Source organism: Lemur catta, chromosome 6 (assembly GCF_020740605.2).
Source record: "Lemur catta isolate mLemCat1 chromosome 6, mLemCat1.pri, whole genome shotgun sequence".
NCBI lineage: Eukaryota > Metazoa > Chordata > Mammalia > Primates > Lemuridae > Lemur > Lemur catta.
Window position 1 is genome coordinate 54,474,132 of NC_059133.1, and position 10,237 is coordinate 54,484,368.

The following is a 10,237-nucleotide window of genomic DNA, read 5'->3' on the forward strand; positions in this document are numbered from 1 at the left end:
GTGGGAGAGACATCTCTGCCCTAGCCAGTCACCTAAATGAAGGCTGTTTCTTCACTTAGCTCACCCTACGTGACCACGTCCGTCCCTGCAAAAAGTAGTAAATGACTTCAAACACTTCTTTGACTCCCTCTTGCTTACAGAATAAAATATACTCTCACTAGCTTCACTTTCAAGACACTTTATAATCTAGCCCCAGTCAAATTTTCCAGGCTTATCTTCTACTGCTTTCCACTCCATACCCCGCCCTAGCAAACCCAAAGTATCACTCTGTGTTTTCTGCCTCTGTGCGGCCACATCTTTGCTTGGAATGCTCTTTTCCCCTTCTCTGCCTGGGGAATCCCTAGTCATTCTCCACAGTCCAGCTTAATTGTCACCTCCTCTATGAAGCTTCCCTTGAATTTCACCAGGCAGAACTTATTTCCTCTTGTGCTCTACACCACTTTATATAGACCTTTATTGATGTAATTCTTCGACCAGAATGTAAGTGAGGACACAGACTGTCTTACTCATCTTTGTGTTGCTGGAGTATAAAACACAGTAGACACTCAATGAATGATTAGGCTTGTGTTATCCATAGTTGCAGCTATAACACTACAGTGTCCTGAACTGGAAATTCTTATTCAATAAATGTTTGTTGCCTATCTGTAACCTGATATCATTATGTAATCAGCCACAAGTGTGACTATCATCACTACTCATCCCCTCTGAGGGGCCCAAATAAGTATGCAAGTGAGAGAGCTATAGCTGAAAGCCCACGTATGTGACCCAGATTCATCCCCAGGTCATCAAAAGATTTTGAACTCACATGTAACCTGTGACGAAGTCATTGGATTGCTTCCTGTCCTACGTAGATCAGGCGTGCACAGTCATGATCTACTAGGATAGGGATGGAATTCAAAGCATGCAACCATGGGTTTGGAATAGGCATTAATCAGTTCCAGCACATGCAGGTGGCATAGGAGGCTCCTTGTGGTATCAGGATTGCCTCCTCACTTGCATGGCTGTGTTGCTGGGCGGTGGGGGACCTCAGGGGAGAACTGTGTGGCCTAGGTAGTGGTGCAGTAGTGGGGGACACTTGAAGGGCTCACAGAAGCTGCTCTTATCAACTAGGACAGAACATTTTCCACTATTTTAACAGTGAACACAATCCTATTAGATCATGCTGGCTGAATGCCAGCCCTCCCTTGGGGTGGCACCTGTCTGCTTCCCCAGTGATCAAATGTTTCTAATTTAACTTGAACACCATAAGAAGAAAAAAATAGAGAAAAAAAATGTAAGCTGCTGCTATAAGGATTTAAGGTAGACTTATGAAAGACTTTCCTTAGAGCTGAAAGCCACTAAAAGCTAGAAGGAAGAAAGATCTCTCTCTCATTTATTTTTATTTTTTTTTAGAGACAAGGTCTCGCTCTATCACCCAGGCTGGAGTGAGTGCAGGGACTTAAGCAATTTTTCTGCCTCAGCCCTCCCTAGTAGCTAGGCACACACCACCACGGCTGGCCAGTTTTTTGTTTTTTGGGCTTTTTGCTATTTTTTTTATAGATGAGGGTCTCACTATGTTGCCCAGACTGGTCTCAAACTCCTGGCCTCTAGTGATCCTCCCACCTCAGCCTCCCAGTTGCTGGGATTACAGGTGTGAGCCACCCCGCCCATTGAGGCAAAAGGATGAATGAGTGACTTCTGAGGGTACCTGATATCCCACACACATGTCCTGGCCTGTCCTAGGTATGTGGCTGCCATGTGGCTGGGGTGCCTTGCCTGGGAGAAAGGAGGACAGAGGGTACCCAGGGTCTCCTTTAAGGGAGGTGAATAATCTCCCGCCGGGCAGCCCCCCACCTAACGCCCCTCACACACTGACAAAAAACCTGGCCAAGAAAGGGGCCTTTGTCCTAGGACATCTGAGGCTGAAGGGGGAGGGGAGAAGGCTACAGGTGAAAGGACGCATCAAAGCAGCCAGCTGCCCCTCCTCTTCAAAATAGTTCCCCTACCCTGTTCCCAGAGCCCAGGTTTTCCTTAAATGAAGGCTGTGCCCTAAATGCCCACCTGCCTAAACAGCTGGGAGGCTAGACACCTGGTCCTTACCTTCAGCTGCCTTCCACTTTGCTATGACTCAGTTTCCCTGTCCCTAAGAGAGCCACGGGGAGAGAAGAAGGAGGCTACAACCTACATAAAGTGTAGAGGTCATTTTTGAGTGGACCATCAGGTTGGAATTCATCACAGGCACGGAAGAAACGCAGACCTGGCTGGACTCCTGGGCTGGAAGGAGGGCTGGAGAGGCTTGGAGCCCTGTGTGCCCCCGCTGGCAGGGAGCAAGTGGGGGCGGGGTGTGGGCAGAAACCACACCAGGCTCAAGTTTCCTCTCTTGGCCAGAAGGGGCAGGAGGAGAGGAGAGCCTCGGGGAAAGGGGAGGGTTGGAGGAAGGACTGAGAACTCAGGCCGAGGGCGTCAGAGAGTGGGCTGGTGCGCCTGCCTCGGGGCTCCCTGCCCCAGCCCAGCCCCAGCCTCCGCTCTCGGAACTCAGCAATGGCCCGGGGGCGGGGCGCGGCCCTCGCGGATTCTCAGAGGTAGCAGGGATCCTCGCCCAGGAGGTGTCAGCTCAGGCCCAGCCTCCCCAGAGACGACACGCGGAGCCTCATCTCCTCACCTTGCTGGGACTCTGCCACAGGTGCCTGAAAGGCGGGGTGGGCGGGTGGATTCCAGTGGGATCTGAGGGGCAGGCCGGGAAGGGAGAAGGTAGATGGGGAAATAACCAACTTTCGGGATGTTCTTAGGAGATCTCAGACCTTCCCAGACTGCCCCTGGTTTGGGACTCTGACATCCTTGGGAACTCCTCTATGAAAAGACCTAGATGGCTTCTTGAGTGCTCTGGGATCTCTGGGGTGGGAGACTGTGCTTGGGAACTAGAAGGTGGTCTCCTGAAGCACTGCAAGGGGCTGGGTGGGCTGCCCTGGGACAGCAGTAGACTCCCAGCTACATGGTATCACCCTTTCCTCTACCCGTCCACTCCGCTGCCCTGTCCAGCCAGCTGGGAAGGTTTGGGGGAAGCTAAGGAATTGAAGACACTGGATATAGGGACCTCTGAGAAGTGTTGCAGCAAGATGGGTTGGGGTGGTGGGTACTAGGTGTTGCCCCCCACTGCTGCGTGTCTTTTTTTGGGCCCAGGAGCGGTAGAGATCCTCTGCACCTGGAAGGGAGAGGAAGGCATCCCAACCCCAGCGGAGTTCCTTCTGGCTGGAACGCTTGGCTGATTGGGAAGTAGGGCATCGGGAAGCAGGGGAGGAGAAGAGAGTAGGTATCAGATCTGCTGGGGTTGGGATTCTCTAGTCATTGGTCCCAAAGGACTGGAGTTTGGGGTCCAGGGATGGAGTGACAGGACAGCAGAAACTTGTCCCTCTCTCCCTTGTTCCCACACACAGGTTTGAGTCAGGCATGTCCCCAAGGGACTGAGCTCACGCTGATCCACTCTCTGTTTCCATTTCCTTCATTCTGCTTGTTTCTCTGTCTCACCTCTGTGTGCCTTTGCCTCTTTGGGGGTTCTCCCTAATATTTCTAAATAGGTTGCTTACTTGCCAACCCACACCTCACATTTTACTGACCTCCGCCCCTCCTTTTACTGCCTGTACTGACACTTGGAGAGGTGGGACAGTCAAATAAGCCTCAGAAGAGGGACCCCTCTCATCATTCCCTCTTGTCAAAGAAGTTGAGAGCCCTGGAGCAGCAGTGGAGGCCAGATGCCTTCCTCTTCCCAGCATTGCTTTCCAAATGTTCCTCGCCCCGTATCCCTAATCATAAGGCTCCGTATCATTCTGTGAGTATTGGGAGATTATGATAAAATCTTTCTGGGCAGGTAGGACCATCAGGATAAGAGTAAGGAAGATGGATTTTAGTCCCTGCAGATGGCTCCAGTTTTACCTGATCCACAACGTTGGGCAATAAGAGAAGGAACAGCCAACTCAGTGGGAATAAGATGTTGTGTGACCTTAATATGCAGGCTAAACTGTAAAGTGGGAGCTGCTTATTATTGTAAAAGAAAAGGGACACAGGGAAGCCCACTTCCGTAGTATCTCCCCAGTTTCTGCACTCTATGGTGCAGAATTGGATCTGACTACCTCCCTCCCTGAGCTATACCTCTGCCTGCCAGTTCCCCTGTCCCCTGAAATACCTCCTAACACCCAGAGGGACCTATGCCTGGTGTATAGACCACTATTCACCTTTGAGTGTGTAGGGAAAAACATCCTGCTCATCCTGTATCCTGGTGCAAACCTGCTACACACCAGAGAGCTGGCTGGAGCTAATCCAGAGATTCTCCTCAACTCCCTGTCCCCGAACCTCCTGCCTCCTCCTTGCTCTCCTTCTGTGTTCTCATTTTCCTGTCTCAGGAGGAGAGGGAGACTGAGCTCCAGGTTTTCATGAGAAGGGGCTGATATATAGGCTCAGAGAGAGGGGCCACCTGGATCCCAACCTTGCTTGGGTCAAGGGATTGAAGTTAGAAGCAGCCTAGAGATAGTTTTCTGGTCTCCTTTCTGGCTTTGTGTTCTTTCCTGTAAATCCATACAGTTGGACTAGTTTAGCGTTTCTCAAGGTAAGGTTGGTCTATTGTATCAGAATCACTGGGGCACTTGTTAAAATGCTGATTCCTGGGTGCCTGCATCTGTAAGTTCAATTCAGTAGGTCTGGGGTGGATTTTAAGAATCTGTGTTTTTACACATAGCCCAGGTGAATGTGGTGACTCCCTGAGCTAGATGCAGTCTACTGCCTCTCACAGCAAGGAGGGCCTCTAGTCCTATCTCCATTTAATGGAACAGACTGAATGTGAACCAATTTGCCCAACGTCATGCATCTTGAAGGCCAGAGAACCCCTTCTCCTACCTCCTAGGGTAGGATCTTTGTACTACACCTTAAAGTTAAATCCAGAAAAACAAAGGAGAGACAAATGGGGGGTGGGGTGGGTGAAGAACTATGAGGCAAGAGTCTTGTCTCTGCCCCTAAACCCCTTCTCCATTCACTTTGCCTTTGGGCAATTTCCGTCAGAACCTGGGTAGGGGAGGGTGGGGTTCCGGTGTTGAAATGGCATCCTGGACAGACATAAACACCCCACCCACTCTGCCCACTGGCCAAAAGCTTGTGCCTACACCAACTCCCAGCTCTGGGGATGGCAATACAACAAGAGAGTGGAGGCAGGAACTAGGGGAAATCTTCTTTCAAAAAGATAATTTGTAGTTTCCACTAATTTTGTGGTAAGCCAAAGAGTGGATTCCATATTAAATAGCTGTGGTGGGCCATCCTTGTGGTGGGTGGTCTAAGGTCATGCAGTTTGAGGTCATCCAGTCCTATCCTCTGTCCTTCTATAAGTTTCCTTCACCTCTAGCCTGCTTTCCTTTCCTTATATGGCAGTGCATATGTGTGCGTGCATGTGTGCATGTGTGTGTTTGTGTGTGCACGCATGCAATGTCTAGCTGTAAGAGATCAGGAGGCCCCTGCCAAATCTACCTGGGATCTCTTATGGAAGGCAGGAAAAACAGATGCAGGGAGAGATGGGTGTCGGAGAATAGGGAGGCAGCGTGAGAGGGACTGACAGAGAGGAGAAGAAAAAGGCAGGATTGAGGGTTTGCTGAGAATGCTAAGCTGTCCAAACAGAAAGGGACCTCTGAGTTCAACTTGTCCAACTCCCTAGTTTTACAAATGAGGAAACAGAGGTCTGGAGAAGTGAGATGGCTTGCCCAATGCCACACTGCTGCTTTGTGGCAGAGCTGCAGCTAGAGTCCAGATCAAAAGAAGAGGGGTTGGAGGTGAGTGTGCATTTAAGGCTTTAAAGAGATATTGCCCAGAAGAAAAAAGAGACAGACTCTATAAGCCTGAGCAAGAGCAAGACCCTGTTTCTACCAAAAATAGAAAAAATTAGCTAGTGCGCCTAATTATGGTGGTGCACGGCCTGTAGTCCCAGCTACTCGGGAGGCTGAGGCAGGAGATCGCTTGACCCAGGAGTTTGAGGTTGCTGTGAGCTACGATGATGCCACTGCACTCTAACCCAAGCAATACAGTGAGACCCTGTCTCAAAATAAATAAATAAATAAATAAAAAGAGACAGACTCTACAGAGAGAACTGACTGATGTAGGCTGCCAATAGAGGACTGGAGACACGGGGGTGGGGTGGAAGGTGCCCGAAGGCATTGCAGGCAAGGAGAGTCAGATTGCAGACCTAATCCTGCTATTTATCTGCTTGAGTCTCAGTTTCTGAATATGCTTTATAGGATCTTTTTGAAAACTAATCTCATAAACTAATGCTTGTAAAATTCCAGTATAGTTCTTGACAAGTGCCTAGTAAGTCTTTGTCATTGGTATATTGCCTCAGAAGAGGAAAGACTTCTGGTTATATGGGTTGGGGTATGGCCAAAATGACCCTGTGAGGACACAGGGAAGAGGTCCAGTGTCTCCAGCATCCATTCCTACTCTGCCTGCAGCTGATAAACCCCTTATCTGGCCCAGGCAGGGGAGCCCAGGGCCAGGATAGGAGGAGAGGGCAGGGCTGCTATCAGCCACCAGGCCTGGGCCGTATCATGGAGAAGGGGAGGGGCTGTCTGCCTGGCTCTTTCCACAACACGTCTTGGGGATCCCCAAGCACATACTCTCATCTTGGGAAGAAAAGGCAGAGACCCTAAAACTGAGGACAGAGGAGGAAAGCAGGGATGACTTCTGATGTTGCCACAGAAAACAGAAAACAAACCAAAACAAAAAACCCAGAAGATCTAACTCTGCCCCTGGCCAGGAAAATCATTTTAGAGAGTGAGAAGTAGGGGAAAGAGAAGCCATCTTGTCTGAAAAAAGGTAAAGACCTATGTGCTCCCAATGGACCTGACTACGGCCATAATAGGTGAGGCAGAGATCACATCACAGAAAAAGACTTTCCAGCTTAAGGGGTTGGTTGATGAGACCAGCATGAGTGAGGGGGATGGGGTCGCTCCTTCCCTCAGGTGAAGCTGGAAGGAGCCCCTCTCTAGGGTAAACTTGCTGCTCCTAGCAGGTACAGCTCTAACAACCTTCTTCCTTTAACACAGGTTTCTGGGGCCATTTGGGCTTTGGGGGAACCTGGACCAGACCCTGGTCCAGTAGGATGCCCCCGTGTCCTCCCCAGCAGAGCAGGAACAGGGTGATACAGCTGCCCACTGCAGAGCTGGGCGAGATGGAACTGACTTGGCAAGAGATCATGTCCATCACTGAGCTGCAGGTGAGGAGGGAGCGGGAAGGGGGTGGGAAGTGGGAATGAAGGGAGAAGCAGGGAGTTGGCCTGGACTGAGGCAGGCAGGGCTCAGGGCTGGAAATGCTACAGGTTGAAAAGGAAGGGCTGGAGCATGGGAAGATCTGGATGGAAGACACTGAGGAACATTGAGGAGAAGGGGGTGTGGAGGAGCAGGGATAGGAGTGGTGGGGAGGGAAGGATGTGATTGGGGTGTAGGCTTTCTCCGCAGCCATCTGCTTACATCTCTCTCTACCCCACCGCCTGCTCTGCCCTCCATTGCTCACCTTATTCTCTTCAGAGCTCCCTCCCCTCAAATCCTGCCCTTCTTCCCTCACTTCCTCCCCCTGCCCTTAGCAGCTGGGCCCCTTTCCCCCAGGTAGCAGTAGTTCAGAGGCCTCAGGAAGGGGAGTCAGACTGTGCCGGGGGGTCCTCTCCTCCTGGTAGTTGGACAAAGGGGTGACTGTTGGCTTAACAATGATGCCTTTGTCCCCAGCTGGGCTGGAACAGGGTGGCTCCCCGAAGTGGGTTGGGGGCCTTGTTTCCAGCATGCTCTCTCCTCCTCACTGCACCTGGGCAGGGACAGAAGGACTGAAGAGAGGGCAGAGCTTGTGCTGGCTCCCCACAGTGTTTCTTAGCCTCCAGCCCACCCCCTCTTCCTCTCCTGATGCCATGCCTGGTGCCCTCAAGCATCTGCCCTAGGCCCTCCTGCCACACAGCAGCTCCCTCTGCTGGGCACCCAGGGCATGGCCAGGGTCTGAACTTGACCCTTTGACCCTAGATAACCGCAGCAGGAAAGTGTTCTGAGGGGTCATCTTGGATAACGACGCCTTGTCTTCCTGAAGGAAATAAAGGAACATGAGCCATTTCAACCCAGTAAGAACTTTCTCCTGAGGAGGAGATTTCATAATTGTTCCAGTGTTAGGTAGTTTTTTCTAAAGTCTGACCTCAGTGACTTCCATTCTTGCTTAAGCTGCTTTCTTCTTGGAACAGCTGCATCACAACTTTGCCAAGAAGCTTCCAGTGATTTTTAGCACCTTTCTCTCTCCTTTTTACTATTTCACAGGGTCTTTCAGAAGAACCCAGCTTGGTCTGGAGAGAATGCTGGTTTCTCTTCCTGTCTCCAAACCTCTTTGTGTCTTTCCTTGCAGGGTCTGAATGCTCCAAGTGAGCCATCGTTTGAGCCCCAAGCCCCATACCTTGGACCCTCGACACCTCCAACTTACTGCCCCTGCTCAATCCACCCAGATGCTGGCTTCCCCCTTCCTCCACCACCTTATGAGCTCCCAGCGTCCACATCCCATGTCCCAGATGCCCCCTACTCCTATGGCAACATGGCCATACCAGTCTCCAAACCACTGACCCTCTCAGGCCTGCTCAGTGAGCCTCTCTCAGACCCCTTGGCCCTCCTGGACATTGGGCTGCCAGCAGGACCACCCAAGCCCCAAGAAGACCCAGAATCTGACTCAGGATTATCCCTCAACTATAGTGATGCTGAATCTCTTGAGCTGGAGGGGACAGAGGTCGGTCGGCGGCGCAGCGAGTATGTAGAGATGTACCCGGTGGAGTACCCTTACTCACTTATGCCCAACTCCTTGGCCCCCCCCAACTATGCCTTGCCACCTACTGAGACCCCTTTGGCCTTAGAGCCCTCCTCAGGCCCCGTGCGGGCTAAGCCCACTGCACGGGGGGAGGCAGGGAGTCGGGATGAACGTCGGGCCCTGGCCATGAAGATTCCTTTTCCTACGGACAAGATTGTCAACTTGCCGGTAGATGACTTTAACGAGCTGTTGGCAAGGTACCCGCTGACAGAGAGCCAGCTGGCACTAGTCCGGGACATCCGACGGCGAGGCAAGAACAAGGTGGCTGCCCAGAACTGTCGCAAGAGAAAGCTGGAGACCATCGTGCAGCTGGAGCAGGAGCTGGAGCGGCTGGGCAGTGAACGGGAGCGGCTTCTCAGGGCCCGTGGGGAGGCAGACCGGACCCTGGAAGTCATGCGCCAACAGCTGACAGAGCTGTACCGTGACATTTTCCAGCACCTTCGGGATGAATCAGGCAATAGCTACTCCCCTGAAGAATACACACTGCAACAGGCTGCCGATGGTGCCATCTTCCTGGTGCCCCGGGGGGCCAAGACGGAGGCCACAGACTGAGCTGGCCTAGAGGGGTGGGACTGGTGATGGGAATTTCCTTCATTACCTTCTGATAAAGGTACCCCTAACTCTGGGACCCAGAAGGCAACGACAATGGCAACAAGGTGTTTGGGAGCTCCAAGGTGTGTTTAAAGAGGCTTGCCTTGAGGGAGTGAGGGGAGGGTTGGAATCTCTTCCCTGACTTAGCCTCTCAGATCTCCAACCTCCACTTCTTGTCTAAGCTTTGGTCTATAAAGTGCTCTACAGAAATAGCCTTTCATTGTGTCTTCCTTCTTGAGGGAGGGTGATGAAGCTGAGCACTCCTCAGTGATCACTGCCTGTTGGGAGTAGGCAGGGAATACTGCCAAGCTTCTTTGTTTCCCCCTCAGAGCTCTGCATGAAAGGTACACACAAAACTTGGGTTTGAGCAACAATGGACACCTGACATCTCCCATCTTCATCCCTTTTCAGAGTGATAGGCCATGCATGATCTGAGGAATCTCACACCTCCTAAACCCTATTTATAGAGCTTGGAGAGCTGCCAAAACTGGCTAGACCTTCTACACAAGTTCCCTGAGGTCTCTCCTGTTAATCCTTGGAACACAAAAAAGGCCAGAACACCCATAGGGCTTTTTTCTATTCTTTCCCTCCTGCTTACCTCTTTTTTTAAAAAAATTTTAATTATTATGGGTACATAATAGTTGTATATCTTCATAGGGTACCTGCGATGTTTGATACAGGCATACAATGTGAATTAATCAATCTCCTGCTTCTCAGCCTGGGTGCTAATGTGTCTGGGCTTGCTCAAACTGAGCAAGCTGTTCTTGACTGGAATGAGTTTGACTAGACACCAGAGTTTCTGAGGATTTCATGC

At 51.2% G+C, this 10,237-nt stretch overlaps 1 protein-coding gene across 3 annotated transcripts; it reads left to right on the forward strand.

The window, feature by feature from the left end:
* Positions 1 to 2,345: 2,345 nt before the first annotated feature.
* On the forward strand, positions 2,346 to 9,635 carry NFE2 (nuclear factor, erythroid 2). Of its 3 annotated transcripts, none has more exons than XM_045553798.1 (3): positions 2,346 to 2,662; positions 7,053 to 7,222; positions 8,383 to 9,635. In XM_045553798.1, the coding sequence occupies exons 2-3, from the start codon at positions 7,109 to 7,111 to the stop codon at positions 9,382 to 9,384; spliced, it is 1,116 nt and encodes a 371-aa protein (XP_045409754.1). In that variant the 5' UTR covers positions 2,346 to 2,662; positions 7,053 to 7,108; the 3' UTR covers positions 9,385 to 9,635. The 3 variants fall into 3 exon arrangements, with proteins under 3 accessions (XP_045409754.1, XP_045409755.1, XP_045409756.1); XM_045553799.1 differs by lacking the exon at positions 2,346 to 2,662 and adding an exon at positions 2,684 to 3,285; XM_045553800.1 differs by lacking the exon at positions 2,346 to 2,662 and adding an exon at positions 8,013 to 8,107 and having other exon boundaries at positions 7,135 to 7,222.
* The last annotated feature ends 602 nt before the right edge of the window (positions 9,636 to 10,237 follow it).